This window comes from Typopeltis vanoorti, chromosome 11 (assembly GCF_054136105.1).
Source record: "Typopeltis vanoorti isolate ZY-2024b chromosome 11, IOZ_Tvanoo_1.0, whole genome shotgun sequence".
In the NCBI taxonomy this organism is placed as follows: domain Eukaryota; kingdom Metazoa; phylum Arthropoda; class Arachnida; order Uropygi; family Thelyphonidae; genus Typopeltis; species Typopeltis vanoorti.
In genome coordinates, this window is record NC_143559.1 from 121,438,764 (window position 1) to 121,459,206 (window position 20,443).

General features: G+C 35.1%; 1 protein-coding gene across 4 annotated transcripts in view; it reads right to left on the minus strand.

Annotated features, from left to right (window-relative positions):
• Nucleotides 1-20,443, minus strand: part of LOC150102011 (RNA-binding protein Musashi homolog Rbp6-like) — a 366,282-nt gene that overhangs the window by 69,529 nt on the left and 276,310 nt on the right. For all 4 annotated transcript variants that reach the window (XM_090400467.1, XM_090400469.1, XM_090400468.1 and 1 more), the window contains exon 7: nt 6,256-6,304. In XM_090400467.1, coding sequence (XP_090256593.1) covers nt 6,256-6,304 — 49 coding nt within the window. The remainder of the gene's footprint in view (nt 1-6,255; nt 6,305-20,443) is intronic.

Below are 20,443 nucleotides of genomic sequence, written 5' to 3' on the forward strand. Positions count from 1 at the left end.
TTATGGCAACACAAATTCAAAGAAATCTTCCTCTATAATAACTGAATTATAGACACAGAAATGCACAAGTCTTGATGCACTTGCTTTAAGTTATCTGCTAATTCCTTATTTTCTTCTATGTATCAACTTCGGTTCTGCACTATTCTTCCACTAACCATTTGGAATTTATGGTAGTATCAGAACTCCCATAGAAGTAATTCGAAATGCCTATTAATTCTGTGTCCTTTCCTAGTCGATTTACGGCATATATAAATCCCCCCCCCTGCTCTACTCGCTACCGCACTCTATGCTCTCTCTCTAACGCTTCTTTCTATATCTTACTTTCGTTTTCGAATTAACTCTGTTCTCCTCTTTCCCGCCAAAATCCGGTTCTGACCAGTCCAGCTCAGAACAACTCGCTTTTCCCTTATTATACAGTACTTCACGCTCCAATCCCGCGCTACCTAAAAAATAACTCCGTTTCCTTGACAGTGACCAATCAAATCTCGTTAGCAGAATTCCTTAAATTTACATTGACAATAATAAAAAACATATCTATCACATCACAGTTCACATAAAAGTTACATACGTACAATTTCTTATAATATTAATAAAGTAATAAAATAAATGACATTTAATAGATCTTTTCATCATTATGACATATTCTAAAATTATATAATTAAATAATAACTGACCTAATTCAAGGAAAATACATGACTAACAAATTTTAAGCAAGACACTAACAAATAATATTTAAACAAGTGTTGCTTATGACATGGTGGATTATGTTAAATACGAATGAAGGATTATAACATACAGAATACTTCATTCACAATTTAACACAGGCAAACCGGCGTTGAGAACTCGACGCCTCTACAGACATAGGGGTAACCACCTTCTCTTTGTGTACGGTTCTGGTTAAATGAATAGAAAACTATCGACACCGCAAGGCAAAGCAGGGAAAGATTAAGAAAGAATAGAGAATAATCTCGCCGAGATCTTTATCGACTCCAGGGAGCACGTGATTCTTTTCGGACTGCGTTACGGAGGCGCTGATGCAAGACACAGAAAGAATAAAACAGAATAACGATAAATAGAAAGATGAAAGACACAAAGTAAAAGAGAAAGAAAATTTTAAAAAAGAGAAATAAATAAAGTGGAAAAACTTAAAAAATAGAGAAGATAGATAGAGAGAGAATAAGGAATGAGAAAGTGAAAGAATGAGCGAAAGAGTAAGAGAGAAAGCTGAAAGGGGAGGAAAAGGTGAGGTGGGGAGGGAGCAAAGGGCAGAAAGAAAAATGGAAATAAGAATAAGAATGGAAATGAGAGAAGAAAAGGAATGAGAGAGAGTGACAAAGATAAACGAGAAAAAGACCTAATAAGAAAATGCAAAGAGAGAAAAAAACACGTGGACAGAAAGAGAGAATGTACGAAAAAAAAAGTGAGAAAGATTCGCCTTCCGCCATCCCCAGAGGGACCGTTTTAATGACTTCTCAGAAGGCATCTGTTTGCGGGATTGATAGAAAAGCACAGCATTTACATTCTTTCACGCTTTCTTTAGCTTACATCGGAAAAACGAAATCTAACTCGCCCAATTGACTGGAATTCCAAAGCTGAATAGCTTTGTGACCTTGATTTCGGAATTCGGCTTTAGCCAACCTTTTTTTTTTTTTTTTTTTTACTAACGATCCGTGCTGGAAAACCGTGAAAGTATCCACACACACACACACACACTTATCGGCAGGGCAGCGTTGCTATGACAACGGTGTCAGAAACAACCTCTTCCTTTACATGGCGATACAAATTGTTCTGGTGAAGGGCCGAAATTTGAATTGTTGAAAGGCTCCCGTCACCCTTTTAACTGCGAAAGCGATCATTTTTCAAGGCATAATGCACACACCCCCTCTATCGATCCCTGCCGGCAGCGTCGCTCTTGAATGGCCCAGTGTGCGAGCGAAAAAAAATGAGCAAAATAAACAGAAGGGGCAAAAAAAAAAAAGAGAAAAGAGGAGGGAACAGCAGAGTTAGTTAGCCGACGTTCAAAGAAAATAAAAGAGTTCTAATGCCAGAACTCACTAGTCTATTCTCCGGCAAACTGGGATGGCAACCATTATCACACCCTACAGTCAGGCAGCGGAAAAGCAAATAAACAACCTGCCAGGGTCATCAATCATGATTCACGGCCCAGCCAACTGATACAGTGTCTCCTTCTACACTCTCGATCCACTCGATATAGCCTCGTCGCTGAAAATCTCTACACCACTTCTCGACACAGGGGGAACGAAACCCAATGCCAGTTGTAAATGATCAAGAGAGAGACAGAGAGAGAAAGAGAGAGATTTATTCTTTCTACTTCAATCCCATTTCAACTGACAAAAACCAACCTCGAAAGATTTTCCGCTGACGGAAAATTTATTGACGACTTAATCCGTCATATGCTTTAATAAACACAACGAATGACGTTTCGTCGACCAAATGATTAATCTTCATCAGATGCTTATTAAAAAGTGAGACTAATACTCGGTTTCCACAGAGGATGTTTGGTTGACTAACTGGTTAATCTTTTGCTTCGCCGAAATAACACGCTTCGGTCTTAAATGATATTCAATCCTAACTGAGCAACTCGCTGAGGTCGTTTTGCTTTAAAAATAGCTTAAATTACTGACTTCGCGAATATTTCTTCCACATTTGTGGAAAATCAATTCTTCAGGATCCATCTCCATTTGATGGCATCTGCATGGTAATTTTACAGTTCATCTTCAGAAATACTCCTCATATCATCTAACGGATTCATCATTTGAAAACCTCTTCGGGAAACCATTCTATACTTGAAGCTATCTTCACGCATCCTGCCTTCTCGATGCACGCTTAGATCACTTCCATGATGCATAGTTAAACCACTTTTTTGTGTAATCCAATCAAACTCGGTGATTGGATCACTCTCATATAAACTATGCATGGTTAGATCACTTTCTCATTAATATCACACGTACTTGGATCACTTTATCATGAATATCATGCTTGCTTCGATCGCTTCAAGTAAATTCTGAGTGTTCAAATCACCTCTTCCTGTAAATCATGTATACTAAGATCACTTCCTCATAAAGATCATGCATACTTAGGGCACTTTGTGCAATCATGCACACTTAGATCATTTCTTCATGTAAATTATGCGCGAATGACGTCATCAAAGCATGCGTGCTTTGATGATTTTCATGAAATCATGCATGGTTAGATCACTTCGTCATGAAGATCATCCCTACTTAGATCACTTCGTGTGCAAATCACGCATGCTTAGATTACTTTATGTAAATCATGCATACTTTGATTATTATAAAAATCATACGTGGTTCGATGTCTCCATGTATAAATTAAGCATAGTTCGATCATACATATTTAGATCACTTCTTATGTAAATCATTCATGCTTAGATGACCTCATGTAAATCATGAAGATCACTTCTTTGTACAAATGATGCGTAGTTAGGTGATGCTTAGCTAATCATGCTTAGATCGCTCGTTAAATCATGGATATTTACGTCAAGTCCAACCTGAATGGATTCTAGAACACATTTCTCCCCCCCCCCCTCTCACATATCTGCTGGGTCAAAGTATGTCTCGTAATGAATTTTGACCTCTACTGTGGGAAATCAGCAGGGCATCCTAGTTGGATATTTCGTGAGCGAACAGATGGTACCAGAGAATTTTGTCACTTTGTAATATGCGACATCAGGGTGCGTGCTCTATTTCACTATTGATGAGTCAGCCAATGGATAATCACTGTTTGCGTAGTTATAAAACTTATATTTCCACGATGTGTGTGCCATACAGGGCTATTTAGTATGATTTTATAGCTCCGGACTTCGGTTTTCTTGGGATGTGATTTGTGCCACGGACAGCCACCACGGAGTTTCGTTTTTATGAGCCCTTCTCATAATTTAATGTTGGGTCTGATGGGCCCTTTTGTGACTGATGTTTATTCAAAATAAGCCTGCTTTACGACCTGTTCTATGATTTTCTTTTCGGTGACATCATTTGCGCCAGGTGGCGCCATCAACTTCATTGCTTAGTCGAGGGGATTAAAGATTGGAAGGCAGAAGCACGGCAGGGCAATTGTTAGAGGGGTTATTCCGCTGAGAACAAAAAAAAAAAAAAAGGAAAAAAAAGGGCGAAATGTATTAAATAAGTTTGTGTAGTGCACGTTTATTAATGTTTCATCTTTTGGACTGTTCAAATCCTAAGTTCTCTTAATACTATTTTATCGTCCATACTTTTGAACAATCCACCGTGATTTAGTTAAGATTTTATATAATCTGAAACTCCTACTCTCTAGAGACCAATTGTCTTACTGTTAAGTAAAATGAAGAAAGAAATGTAAACTCCAATATTGTATTTCTTCGTTACCATTCAAAAGACAGTTGAAATAACCGAATTACTGATGCCTTTATAGAAGCACCAAATGGTTAACACAAATCGTAAACTGCAGAAAATCTGCATTCACTGATAATTTTTAGAATAGAAATCCATAATTAAATTGTCCTAAGAATAATACATTAGTTATTGCACATGCGCATCCTGATAGAAGCTAATCGTCCGCCCCTATTAATGCTAAGATTAAAAAAGTAATACTGTACTAAAGCTTTATTTTAAAATATTTAGTATTAATAAAAAGGAATTTCTGTATTAAATTTAAAACATTTCACTTTATAAATATTTTAGATTACTTCAATTTATTATGCTTTTAAGAAAATATAATAAAAATCCATTAAAATTTTATATTTTTAGATAATATTAACTAACTGGTCAATATATGTTCTTATATTATTTAATATATTCTATGATTTTATATTTATGTATAATAATCATTGTAGCAGGAATCTACTATCTGTACATTATATCGGATATTGTGATACCATTTACAACAATTTCACTAAGATATGTATAATGATAATTAATTAATTACCATATTTGACAATTATATGTCTCAATGGCATTTATTTATATTTATTTATAAATAAAATGGCATAAATCTTCAATTACGATTGAAAAATAAACGATGATTACACACTACAGCGCCCCCAATTATTTAGCGTCTATGAAACTAATTTGATTTTTAAAAGCGTTTAACACATCTCATTTAATACAATTTTCTACTTGGTGTTTAGAAATTTTTTAGAAATATTTCTAAAATCTCAGAGAAATTTTTAATTTATTTTAAAAAATCAAAAATATAATTTAAGTGTCATTTAATTTATATTTAAAATATTACTTTATTTTAGGACAAAAAATAGGATAGAAAGCTATTTTCCGTATACCATTTACACTTTACCTTTACTTTACTTTAACTTTACCTTTCTGAAATTTCTCCGATTATAAATCTTCAGCCACGAAAAAGTTGGCTTTTAATGAGTCATTTTCTTCTTAAAACCCAAACAGCTTTTCTTTAGGCGCCAGCGAAAGGAAATCTAGAGACTTAATTCTTTAAGAAAATATACAAAATTCGTTAGAAACTCCCAAGAAGTTGAGAGTTTTCAACTAATTTCTTACGTTGTTACTTTTCATCTATCAAAAGCTTACTTTATCAATTCGCTGCTGGCTGTCTATTAGTGTGTGTAGTGCTCAGTACATTTTCGGATGTTTGTACGAGTGTATGGAGACAGGGACGAAAAAGGATAAAAATGAATAAAAGATGATGGGCAGAGGAGAAACATTAAACTGTTTTGTAGCGCTGATGGACCGAGTACAGATGAATGAAGAGGAATAAAGAAAGAAGCAGAGCAAAATGAAGTGAAAGGGACACAGAGGAGAGAAAAATGATGAAGCACAAGGTAATAGTATTCCAACAAACGGCAAAGACAGCACTAAAGAATGGACCGAGAATAACGATTACAAGAGATGGAATGTATTAACGATATCAGCAAAAAAGTTCGTAGTACCTCTGGCTATGTTTTCTACTTAATGGTTGTAGATTCATGAAATCAGGCCCCACACGTAATCATTAAAAACTAAGATTTTTCCACAAGGATTTTCTATTTCAACTTTTCCTCAATACTTTCTTTTAGTATTTTATGTGTGTGTATATGTATAATAAATGTAACTTTTTTTTGTAATATTTACTCAAATATCTATAAATAAAAATACAAACTTTTCTGATTTGATACATACAAATATACCAACCTATCAAATCTAATCTTACATCCACTTTCAATTCCAACCTATCAAATCTAATCTTACATCCACTTTCAATTCCAACCAATAAATAGTAGTGCCAGCTTACCTCTGTGTCGATTGGTCTGTTTATCAAACATTAACATGGCATCTTCTATCTGAAAAAATAAAGGGTGTGCATGTTTTAATTACAAGAATTAAAGAAAATAAATGCTAAAATATTTTATGTTTCCATTCTTTTAAAATTATATGCAATTTATAATTGTAACCTTAAAATTTAAAAGTATATTTACCATTAAAATATATTTTTAAAAGATTGAAAATATGTCTGTCGTTTTTAAGTTATTATTTCGAAGCATTTATGACATTTTTGACTACTTATTTAATATTAAAAAGAAAAAAGGGTGTGTTTATTAGTTTTATTGTTGGCTATTTTTTTTCTCTCCCTCTCTCTAAAAATGTTACACTTTTTAATTGTATTTTATGATAAAAAAATATTGTTTAAAATAAATCACACATTTTATAATTTTTTACAGAAAAAACTTAAAACATAATTTTTGGATTTGTGCAGAACATATTCTATCATACCAGATTAATTTTATTTGCATACTAGGCTATGTCTATGAAGGTATTAGATCGTCATGATGCTTACTCCAAACACGTTTGTCCAATTCGCAATGGATTTTTGGGGTGAACTATCCTTTAAATCAAGAATCTGGATCACGCTAACAATTATGTATAATATCCAATCATCCTGCCATCTGGTGAGAGAATGAGAAAGTGGATGATGCAAATCTCTTCGTCTTCATAAACATTACGGGTTTTTTTTTGTGTGTGTGTGTGTGTGTGTGTGTGTGTGTGTGTGTGTGTGTGTGTGTGTGTGTGTGTGTGTGTGTGTGTGTGTGTGTGTGTGTGTGTGTGTGCAATGTACCGAATGGATGGATAGATCTGGAATAGTCGAATCTCTGATATCGTTTTTAAAGAGATTACTTATTATAATGGGATGATGGAATCTCCATCAATCAGAAAAATATTACTAATATTTATAGTAATTTAATAATAATACATTAAAAAAACACCGACAACATTTTTTAAAGATTATTTAGGGTATATCTTTAAATGATGACGTAAGCTAAAATAATTCGTTTCCGTCAAGGCTACTGTGGAATTGAATTTTTAAAATTCTAATTTTAATTTATATTTAATTATCATTTATTTAATTTATATATTTTGTATAATGCTTTACTGATATTTCTATTTATAATATTGATAATCTTACGGTATACAAATTGCCACAAAAATAAATTTACGGTTTAGTTTTTTTACTCCATATCTGGGTTCAAATCCCGTCTAGGACAGAAAGAAATTTTATAAGGGCTTTTTGAACTAAAGGTGAGTTAGCTAGTCTAGGGTTTTCCCGCTTGAAAACTCGGGTTCTAAATCCCATAAAACAGGCAAAATAGCCTGAAGAACACGCACTTTACAGATATAATGCTAGCATAGCCTAAATTGCTTCGGCTGTAAATCCAAAACAACTAACCAAACTTTCGATCCTATAGAGATAGATCGTATCAATTAAGTGATGGCCACACCTCCAGATCAAAGTAATGCTAAATAGATCGTTAACCAAGATTATAATTTCGTGTGACTAGGTGTGAATTATATATAGAACATCAATTTTTACCTTTTTTGTATATATATTTTTAATAAGGCCTGTGTAGCTCAGTGGAACTTGCATCCTCTGTGCTTGGCCGCACGAAGTTAAGACTTATTGTTCGAGTCTAGTCACCTACTGGAGGAACCTTTTCTAAACCTTTCTTCGATCGATTCCCGAGTTAGTCGATCTCTGGCAGAGGTAAGCGGTTTTTTTCTCACACAGTAACATATCCTGTTAAGGTTAGGTACCAAGAGATGGCAGCACTTGTTTGCCAGTCTCTTCATCAGTGGCCACCTATAATTACTGATAGCCAACTATCTCTGATTGACTACCGGTGGAGACTGAACTTCCTACTCAGTCTCCAAAAGTTAGATAGGGTTTAAAGGCCTCGACTACTCCCTATACGGGAATAAAAAAGCGTTAGCTTATTATTATTTTTTTTATTTTGTATATTTTAAAATTAAATTTATTGAGAATGGATAATTAAAATTCTTTTAAAGAGTATTTTGTTCAAATATCAACTAAAATGAAATATTATTTCATTTTAGTTGATATTTGGGTATATGATTAATAATAATGATGATGAAATGGATATGTCACAGATTTCATAATTAAATCTCTCTTCCTGTTTCTGCAAGGGTTTAAATACGCATTATCACACACACACAGACAGACAAAGTAATGAGAAATTCCTGGCAGACAAACAGAGGTTTGTTTTTGCATGTATATTGTAATAAATTGCACCTGAGACCTAAAGCTTTGGCATACTCGATGAACCTGAGCTCTACAATGACACGCAACCATTCGCCCTAGGATATGCACTCTCTCATAAGAGAGAGAGAGAGAGAGAGAGAGAGACAGCACACGTGTTCGCTTTGAAAAAATAAAAACAAAACTGCCCCTTAACAGCCAGTGGATCGTCACCAAAGCAGACAAAGTTTCATAGACTCGATTAATGCATTGTGTGACACCCATGCAAAAGAAACGCCTGTGACGTCACGGCGCGTGTTATCAAGAGAGATTATTACGATGTTAATTAAGTTGTAGGGGCCTCTCTCTTTACAAGTAGAAAGACAAATTACAAGGCATTAAAGGAGTTAGAGGAAAAGAAGAGGGAAGTGCGGGGTTTGAAAAGTCTCGCACATCGGAACCACGACTCCGTTGTCGGCATGAGGTGCCTAATTATGATTGGAAAGAAAGAAAAAAAAAAAAATCTTATTCGCAAACGCTCGCACTGCGTTCGTGGCGTAATGAAATCTAAATCTTCGCGCAAATGAAGTGGTTTGTTTGATAATTCCGTTTGTTTGTGTCTTATCTGTTTTGAATGATAAGATCCCCCCCCCCCCCACGTTTTCCACAAATCCCCCTTACACGCTTCGGTGAGGTGTCTTACTTCCATCTGTTATTAATGAAGGAAGTGAGGTGTATATCCCAACCTTTCCTTGGTTCTATCCTACGAATGAGTTAGAAAATTAACGCGAAATACCACTTAAAACAATTTAATTTGGATTCTGTCCATGTACGCAAGAAAAATACTTCCGAACATCCTGCAGACGATTTTTTTTTAGTTTGTTTCTGAAACAATCGCGTATCATGGACGTTGCGACGACAAAATATCAAACCTTCATCAGCCATACATTTTTATTAAAAAAAAAAAATAGAATGTTATTAATAACTTTTGTATTAATGTTATTAATACAAAAGTTACATAACATATCGCAAAACTACAATTTCAGGATATTTTACAAATTTAATAAGAAGAGAATGTAATGACTGCATGAAAAATATTTAAAGAATATTAAAAAAAAAAGAATAGAAATCGATACGCAGATGCCAGTACATGTACAGTCTATTGCACGTGACTGTTCTAATAATTTACAAATCATCTTTTTCTCTTTTATACACATCGCCATCGAGAGTATGTGCGCGCGCATCAATTAAGGTTACAACATATCCGTTTTTTTTTTGTTTGTTTTTGACGTTTAATGTTATATTGTGTAATCAAGCAAATTGCTGTAATTATATCGAAACACAAACAAACATTATTCATTTAATATCTGTAATATAGAAATTATCAACACCTATAGTTATTTACTCATTGAATAATGCAAATAAACCAACTGTTCACACGTCCAGTCACTAGCTAAATTAACCTACATATGCGATTAAAAATTCATTAAATATTAGTAAATCAGTGGCACCGCTAGAGGGCGCGCCTATAAAATGCATATTCGATCGTTTATAAATATCTTTCAGATATACAATACAAAACTAAAATGGAACGGCTCCATAGCTTCTAACACTTAAAATATACTAACATAAAATATAAAATAAAATATAACATATATATCGGTACTAAAATAAAATAAAACATTTATACCCACGTAATAAAATATATACAGCTCTAGCATGCTTCATAACTGTGCCACTTAATGTAGCGTACTACAAATAGGTGTACTTCCAAAACTCCTTATACTATTTATATTTTTGCAAACTGTTTATTATTCTGAAATAGAAATATTCAATATATATCTTCCTTTCGAATTTTATATAAACTTTATTCTTATTTTAGTATTTCATTTTCATATGTCAGTTTAAATGTTTCTTTATTTCGAGCGCCTTACAATAATTATATTAATAAGTTAAAAATCGCTATGACATTCATTTTTTATTCAGTATGATATTTCGAAAGATTGATAAATTCGTTTTTTTTTTTAATTTTTTTTTATTCTATATGGAATAAATAATTGTATTCCACGGACTCAATACTTCTCTTTTTCATAAACGATGAAAACATTCAAACCGATCATAAATATTGAACAATATCCAACCGTAATTATTAAAATAGATTTTTGTGTTATCCTCAATACAAATCCTTATTAAAAGTGAAGTTCATGTAGTTTTTAGATAACAAATCTCGCGGTGTTTAATTTACGATCGCAATGAGAAGAGATTTGTCACTCAGTAGTTTACAAAAAAAAAAGTTTAAAATGATTTTCAACTTAATTTAATTATTTTTATATAATATACGAATTTAATTTAAATTTAAAATAAAAGATAATCTGAGTTTTTGTTATTTTTTTCAGTTTCAAATATTATTTTATTTATACCTTTAAAAACCTTTTTATAATAATCATACGGATAACCTAAAGTTAAATGATTAAATCATCACAACTAGAGGGTGCTGAATCCCATACCCTTGGAGGGTAATGGATGGCAATGCTGTAGCCAATGAAGTTCTAACTGAGGCTCAGCTATTGCTGTTACCCTCCTGCCATGATCAGAGCTTTAAATGCTCAATAACACCCTATCCATACACTGTCCTCTACAGATAACAGGGAAGATGAAAAGCATTCTTGCATCGCCCCTTTAAGCTAGTCCTTATAAGGATAAGGATCACAACTAGAGATTAGGCGTTTGATTGGGTGATTGATTCATTCAATCCAATACCCTTGGAGAGTAATGGATGGCAATGCTGTAGCCAATGAAGTTCTAACTGAGGCTCGGCTATTGCTGTTACCTTCCTGCCATGATCAGAGCTTTAATAGCTCAATAACACCTTATCCCTACACTGTCCTCTACAGATAAGGGGGAAGATAAAAAGTATTCTTGCTTCGCCCCTTTAAGCCAGTCCTTATAAGGATAAGGATCACAACTAGAGATTAGGCGTTTGATTGGGTGATTGATTCATTCAATCCAATACCCTTGGAGAGTAATGGATGGCAATGCTGTAGCCAATGAAGTTCTAACTGAGGCTCGGCTATTGCTGTTACCTTCCTGCCATGATCAGAGCTTTAATAGCTCAATAACACCTTATCCCTACACTGTCCTCTACAGATAAGGGGGAAGATAAAAAGTATTCTTGCTTCGCCCCTTTAAGCCAGTCCTTATAAAGACTATCACAACTAGAAAAATCGTCCTCAATCGACTTCAGGATGTGGTGAATAATGAATAATAACAACACAGTATCGAAGGAGCAGTTTGGATTTAGAACAGGACACAGTACTACACATCAAATTCACAGACTGGTTGAATTTATCACTACTGGAGACAACATACAGGTGCTGTTTTTCTGGATGTAGCAAAAGCCTTTGACAAGGTTTGGCACAAAAACCTCATCTATAAATTATTTATGGCCAAAGTATCGCTCTATCTTATCAAACTTATCGATTCCTTTCTAAAAAACCGGAAATTTCAGGTCAAGTTGAGAGGACTCAAATCCTCTTTGAAAAGAATCACTGCAGGTGTTCCTCAAGGCTCGTTGCTCTCCCCACTGCTTTTTAACATCTTCGTTGCTGACGCTCCTATCACGACGTCAACCACCACAGCGTACTATGCAGATGATATGGCAATTTTGAGTAAATTTCTCAGGCCGTACTTAGCTACACAGCGCTTGCAGACCGCAGCAGCAAACCTGGAAAGATATCTCAGGAAATGGAGAATATCTGTGAATGCTGACAAAAGTACTGCCATTCTCTTCACAAGACGGAAGGCATCACAATACGGAGAAGTCAAACTTTTCAACACAACTATTCCATGGAAATCCAGCACCAAATATTTAGGTATTCAACTAGACAGCCGCCTCCACTTTAGCTCTCACATCTCTCATGCCTGCAACAAAGCAAACTCAGCAATTGCTCAACTCTACCCTCTACTCAACCGTAGAAGCAAAGTCAGCCCAGAAAACAAATTAAGAATATACAAGGCAATCATCAGACCCATTCTGATTTATGGTTCCCCGGCGTGGAGTCACACCTCTCCTAGCAACATCAAACGATTGCAATTAATCCAAACCAAATGCCTCCGAATGATCTTTGATGCCCCATGGTTTGTAAGAAACACCATCCTCCATCAAGACGGAAACCTGTCAGACATACCTACATTTCTCCTCCAGATAGCAACCAAGTACTTTACTCAAGCATCACTCCATCCCATCCTACTCATTCGCGAGTCATCAGATTACGATGAAAAAGACAGATGGAAACATAAACGCCCAAAGGCGGCCCTGATCACTGATTGAAATCTTTCAACACAGCCCTGAACAGGGCGAGTCAAGTGCTCAAAACTTTCTTCCTTTAAACCGAGAATCATTCATAGCAATGAAGGGATCAGAGTCCACTGGACTGATATCCATCAAAGCCACATCAGTTAACATTTAACAACATCACAATTTGAAGACGTGATGGTTGAATAGTCAACAAATAACCTAGGAGGGTATTGGATGGCAATGCTGTAGCCAATGAAGTGCTAACTGAGGCTCGGCTATTGCTGTTACCTTCCTGCCATGATCAGAGCTTTAATAGCTCAATAACACCTTATCCTTACACTGTCCTCTACGGATAATGGGGAAGATGAAAAGCATTCTTGCTTCACCCCTTTTAGCCAATCCTTATAAGGATCAAAATTTGTGGAAAAGGTTGGGAAAAAAGTCCTTTTTAGGACTTCCAGGGTAACGAATGGCAATGCTGTAGCCAATGAAGTTTTAACTGAGACGCGGCTATTGCCGTTATCCAGCCATGACTAGAGCTTTTAGCTCAATAACATCCCATCCACACAGATTTTCTTCATTCAGATGACGGGATAAAGAGTCAAGGACTCAGTCCATCGCCCAGTTCTTTTAAGAAATTACAATTTGTGGGCTCGGTATATTTGGAAAAATAGTCATTTTTAGAACTTCCAGGGTAGCTGATGGCAATGCTGTAGCCAATGAAGTTTTAACTGAGGCTTGGCTATTGCCGTTACCCAGCCATGACTAGAGCGTTTAGCTCAATAACACCTCATCCACACAGATTTTCTTCATTCAGATGACGGGATAAAGAGTCAAGGACTCAGTCCATCTCCCAGTTCTTTTAAGAACTTGAAGAATTGCAATTTTTAAAAAAATTACAATTTGACCATAATGGTTGTTAAGGCTAGCTTTCTTCTGTTTTTGATTTTTTTTTTTTTTTTGACGATGTATAAATAAATATAAACATTTTTTTCAAATTCAAATTTAAACATTAAATCAACAATTCTCAATTTTTTTTTAATCTGTTGACCCATTTAAAAGCACATTTTTTTCTGAATGACTCTTCTATTCCAATGCTCAGCGTGTCCTTTAATGCTGATTTGGCCTCTAAACCGGCTACCATTTCGAATTCTTCTTGTAAAATAAATTAAACTTGAAACATCACAATCAAAAGTTTGTGGAACACAATCCATTGATTGTGATTCGTGTACGATGAGAAATCGGGATTCATCTTGACGGTTCTGCTCCCTGGAGTAAAATTTGTATAATAGATTGTCAAAGCCGAAATTTTATAAGATCAATGTCCATAGTTGTATGTTTAAATTATATATTATTATTATCATCATCACAGAGGGTGCTGTGTATGCATACGAACGGGCGTACGGTGATATCCCCCCCCCCCTTTTTTATGGTTTTAACGTGGTTCCAACTGCTGTTTTTAATTTGAAAGTGTTCCCAAGTAACTCTACTAGTCACGCTGAAGACAGTGATATCCAATTCACCGAAATCGGCAAAGAAGAAACCAAATTTTGAAGTGTTGAAAAGTGAATAGAGAGGACCGCGGGCAACAACGAGCGAAGAACAAAGGACGTCGCCATCTTTACAAATATGCCACAGTTGCTCAAGGGAAGAAAGATGAGTCATGAAGTGCATCAAATGCCTGGAAGATTTATCATCCGACGGAAATCATAAAACCTGTACGAAATACAGTAGGATTCTACACTTTAAATGTGCCGGCTTTTAAGAAACAACCTTGCAACGTAAAACCAATGCAACACGCGAGGAATGGAAGTGTGTAATGTGCAGGAGGAACAAAGAAACGCACCTAAGGCAGCCATCTACGACGCAGCCGATAATACCGGAGGCAAAATCAGATGACCAATGCAGGTGAGTCCTATAATTTCAACTCTTTAAATATACTAATAGAAAACGGTCTAGAAACCATAAAAGCCAGCTTAGTAGATCTTGTGCAAGAACTCTTCGACAAACAGAACGAACAAATAACAAAAAAATCTGGCTGATATGAAGATTTGATCAAACATAATAATTTAGCAGTGATAGAAGTGTTGACGGTACAAAATCAAAATCAGCATTAAAGCACTAAATGACAGGCAACACAATTTTATAAAACATCCGAACTCCGTCAAGAACTTCATTCTCTAAAACTACAATACGAACGTTTAAATCAGCAACAACATAGAGAGGATCTTATCATAAACGGTCGTCCTGAAACTGCACCTACAGAAAACCTCAGAGACATATCGTTAAAATTAGGCCATGGAATTGACATTCCTCCTACAGCTTAACGACATTCACACCGTAAATCGGATTCCTAGGAGGAGCAAAAAAACAAGGCTTGCCACGACCTGCAGTAGTCATAGTTCGTCTTACAAGCAAGTGCACAAGAGACAATCTCATAAAAGCCAGCAGACAGAAAAAACCAGTTGCCAAAGGCTCGAACGCATTGCAAGACAACACACCAATCTTCCTATCCGAATATTTAACACCATTCAACCAGAATCTGTTGTACCAAACAAGAAAAGCAAAAATGGAAAAAAAATTACCAACTTTTGTGGATCAGAGATGCCAAGATATTCTTGAAGAAGTCACAAACTTCAAAGCCGATACAAATTAAAAGCTCAGAAGACATAGAAAGGCTGCCACAGTGAAAAAAAAATCGCCTAATTAGTTCAAAAAGAAGACCACAATAAAAGTGAACCACCAAGACAGATGCAATAACACCAGAACACACCGGCAATTTCACTTTGATCAGACCTTTCAGATCATTCATTTGACCTTCCAAACATAAAAATACTTCCAACACAGCAATCAAATCAATAATAATAAATAAAAAAAATACATGTACCGGTGTCATCCTCAGATAAGCTCATTAAAAAGCTTCAAGGATGCAAGCAGAGTTTTTAGCCGCTGTAGTTACAGCGGTTAAAAACATTAAAAGGCAAAAATTGTAAAATTTATATAACTTACTGTTATATAAATGCTGTTAAAAAATGTAACCTTATCCAATTGCAAACTATAAATGACCATCCATAGTAACTAATATTAACGCATTTTAGAATACAAAAAACGGAAAAATTTGTATGAAATTCACTATAAAAAAATATGTAATATGTAAATATATGCAAATATCGGTATATATGTAAATGATAAATAAAATGTTATTACAAAAAAAAAATATTATTAAAAAAAATTATGTGACACCTCCAAGGAGTACAAAGACTCATCGATGAACATTCACCACCAACTACACACACACACACAACGTCATCTATTGCCCACCACAACCACTAGTATTTTTTTGTCTATAAATTGCGTATGTTCTCATGGACGATTTTTCTGTATGCGGGATGAAAAACCCGAGTTTCCGGGAGAAAAACCCTACCTCCTTATGAAATCGACAAAGTTAATTTATTCTTTAAAAGGATCACATACTGACTTAGAAAAACGTGCTTTTGTTAAGGGTGAACAAATTATGGTAAAATATCTTATTTTTATGAATAGAACACACAAATATATTATATACATATATGTAAATATATTATTCACATCGACATCAGTGGCTTTAACAGGCATTTAAGCGCCCATGGCCCTCCAAATAGCCTTGGATTTCCTGTAATACGAGGATAAGGCGGTAACCCCATGCGAAAGAGACAGATAAAGGTTGCTCACGCCATGGACGGGAATCGGACCCAGGTCTTTCCGACCAAAGAGCTTCGTTTATACCGATTGAGCTACGGAGGCTTATATTATTTACATATTAAATAGAATTTAGAATATTTTTTCTTAATAATATAATAGAGTTTATAATAGTGTTCGTACAAAGATATAGCTGCGCCATCTATTTGTCAAACAGGGAATTATCAGAGTTCCTACTTACGTGAAAAAAGATAAAAATTACAATACGTTCAACAATTGGGGATTGGTAAAAGTGGAGGGAGGGAAAATCTCTTTAGTATTTGTACAAAACTGCGAGCTCTCCAAGCATCCCATTCTTATTTACAGAAACAATCGGTCACTCGCATCTTTCGCATATTAAGTGCAGTCGCAAGTCGCGTGCAATTACTAACGTTCCTTAATATTTATTGAAAAGTAAACGGAATGAGAGAAAGGAAAAATAACGAATTTTTTTCGTACAAATAAACCCCCCTCAAATATGTTAACACGTTCGTTGATGCAATCAAGAATTGAACCCCCGCACACATGCTAAGCTAAAGTTGGCTTAAAACCTCGTCGATGTTTAAACGAGTATCAGTGCTGAATTGGAGTGGGAGTATCGTTCAAGGGATCCACAGGGAGTTTGTCGTACATTTCGGCTAATGAAATTAACAATCGAAGTAATTAAGCTCATTAAAACGAGCGAGTTTGGCTCCCTCCACTACAAATGTTCATACGTGTCAAGTTCCAATTATTACGAACGTGATGAGTCGACTGCTCGCTCCCAAACAATTGAGAGCGCGCGCGCCACTTGGAGCTTGCAATATCTCGTGTGCAGAGGAAGAAGAAGAAGTGAAGTAACACAGCAAAAAAAAAAAAAAAAATAAATAAATAAATAAAAAGTCATGTACATTTCCGGGCAAGATATCGACAGACAAAATCTTCGGTGTCGCAGGGGGGTGGAGGGGGGGGGAAGGAAAAATAGATATATACAACCAACGAAGACTGTCCGCTTACCGTTTGCGTTGACATCCGCTACTGATGACCCATGTCAAGCTGATGTCCCCTATGAGCGAACGATTTTATTGTCAGACCTTTTGTACTCCCTTGGGACGGTTACAAAATATCGTGGCTCGCGATAGCTGTCAAGCTATTCCTCGCTGTCCTGACAACGCGACCACCGCACGACAATAAAGGGAATGACACGAGACGCGTTCCACACACCCCTCTATACCTCCCTACCTCCTGCATATAATGCATGTCAAGGGAAGAATTTTTTTTTTTTTTTTTTTTTTTCGTGGATGTCCACTGGTTACTCCCCGAGGCCTAGTGAGATTTGCAAGCGGGTGGAGTAGCGTATATTGTGTGAATAAAGATAAGGACATGGGCTGGAAGCCTTTGTAAAGGAAGATGCAGTAGCTTTAAAAGTAAACAATAATCTTCTGGTCTACTGTTGTTCAATAAATATAACTTTAAAAAAATAAAAACATTAACAACTCCTATGATAGAAAGATTGATGACGTTTTAGTATGGATGGGTTGAAGGTTGGCAAAAAAGATAAAAAGTATTAAATTACTCTGAGAACGCCAGATTATACAAACGTTTTTTAACTGCAGTTTCAGTTCACTCTTTTTTTATCTTCAGTTTTTTTTTTCCACTACCACAGCATCTTGTTGAATTCTTCATAAAACAACCTCCGAACGTTTTCATTTAAATCGTCATTTCGAAGTCCACTACTGATATTTTCGTATTTAAACTGCTCTTGTATTCAAAAAAATGAATAAATAAAAATCTTTTCGTGTTTTTTTTTTGTTGTTGTTGTTGTTGTTTTTTCCCGAGATCCTGAAGCACTCTAAAAAGACTGTTGTCGGGTATTTGCCGATAAAAAGCTATTTTCTGGCCAAGTGGTTAGCGTATCCGCTTCCCAACTAACTGGCTGTGGGTTCAAATCCCCCTACGGGATTTGAACCCACAGCCAGTGCTTTAGGTAGGAGATGAGTTTCACTGCCCGGTGTGAGACCACCGCACCGCTTTGTAAATATATCATACATTCGTACCGTGGGTGGGCTAAGAATGTTTTTTTTTTTTTTCATTTCTATTGAGCTCACATATATATATTTGTATTTTTCACTTATGTTTTTACAAAGTGACGGATGCATTAACTTTATGTTTATTTAAGACTCTACTGAAAATGTTTCGTTATGAAAAGGTTTACGTTGAAAATGCATTATCAAATTGAATTTATAAAGGGCTGCTATATATTTAGAACGTTTTGTTTTATTTTATTTCTTAAAATTGCATGCATAATTTAGGAATAATAATAACATAACATATCCTAATATTATATTATGTTATATTATATTATATTATATTAAAACAAAAAAATCCTATAAACTGCCGATTTATAATTTGTAATAATTTAAGTAAAACTACACAATTCAACCTAAACAGCTCTTATTATGACATTGAATAATATTATGATATTAAATTTTTAAAGGTGTTTTCTAAATATTTAGAACCCTTTGTAAATTTTTTAATTCTTTGAAATATATTAAATAAATTTAGAGGAAATATAACTTATACTATTATTTTTAATAAAAATAAAAATGTTTTTGATAATATAAAACCGTGATTTTGCATTTGTCTGAAACTATAAGCGAAACTTTTCATAATATGCAGTATATATATATATATATATAGAGAGAGAGAGAGAGAGAATAAAAAAAATTATGCTATTCAAGTCAAAGCAAGACATAATAACACGATCACTGATTTAGAGAAGGATCGCTAAGAGCAATAATCATTCCAGAAAATGTAAGTTTTTTATATGATTGAAATTTTCAGAATCGGTTTCTATCACACATTCTTTATCAATAAAACTAATAACGACTGAATACCTATTCATTGCTATTTCGTCTTCTAAAACCACCTGAATTTATTTAAGCTCCTGGCAATATCTTCCTTAGAATGAAAATTCTTTGACATCTCATTTTGATAAAACTACCATTTCCCCATTATTGACTGTATTTGCATGTTTCGTTAGCAAGATACAAGGAGTGTTACTATGACAACCTCCACCTGTCTGTAAAAATTACAGCTACCCGTTTTATGTTTTCGTTTATTTTTATACAAACAGGAATTATTTTCAAAGTATGGTGTGCTTTCGTGGGTACGAAGTTATTAATTTAATATTCGATTTTAAATTAATAACTTAAACAAATTATTAAATTATTTAATATTAATTTAATTTATTAATGTTATTTAATATTATAAGCGTAGAACTTTCCCCAGACGATATTCGATCTTAGAAAAATAGGGATATACCAGTCGGAACTGGCATTCCGTCTGGTATTTCTAATAGTCTTTCAGCACATGATAAGTGTATCAAAATACACCAACTGATTTTTATTCTTGTTTCTGTGTTAGTATTTTCTATAAGTTTGATCAAACAGGAGAGATTTTTAAATCATCGGAAGTATGTGGCCTGGTAACGTCCATACAGAACATTCAACAACGATAAGAATTCAAGGATGCACTCTCGTCAAACAGCTCTCAATCTTAATATTTTATATGCACTGCGTTGACAAAAATATTGGGACACCTTACGCGCCATGCAAATATTCAGGGAGTGTCTGCGAAAGTCCGGTAATAAAAGGTGGGATGTGCTGCATGTTTTGCAAGGTACTTGATGTCAAGATGCCACTTTCGGTTGAACTGGCGACTTCTAACATGGGATGGTAGTTGGGTGTCACATCAGTGGGCTTTCTGTCCGTGACATTGCTACCTGTCTCAGTATACCGAAATCCACCGATGCTTATGCCATTCGTAGATGGTGGTGATGATGCTACCATGCAGGAAAACGGCCTGGGAGGTCCCCGACACTTATTGACCGAGATCGGAATGTTCCAGCATCCCGTGCGTCATCAGTGATGGACTTCGCAGTCAACCTGGAAAATG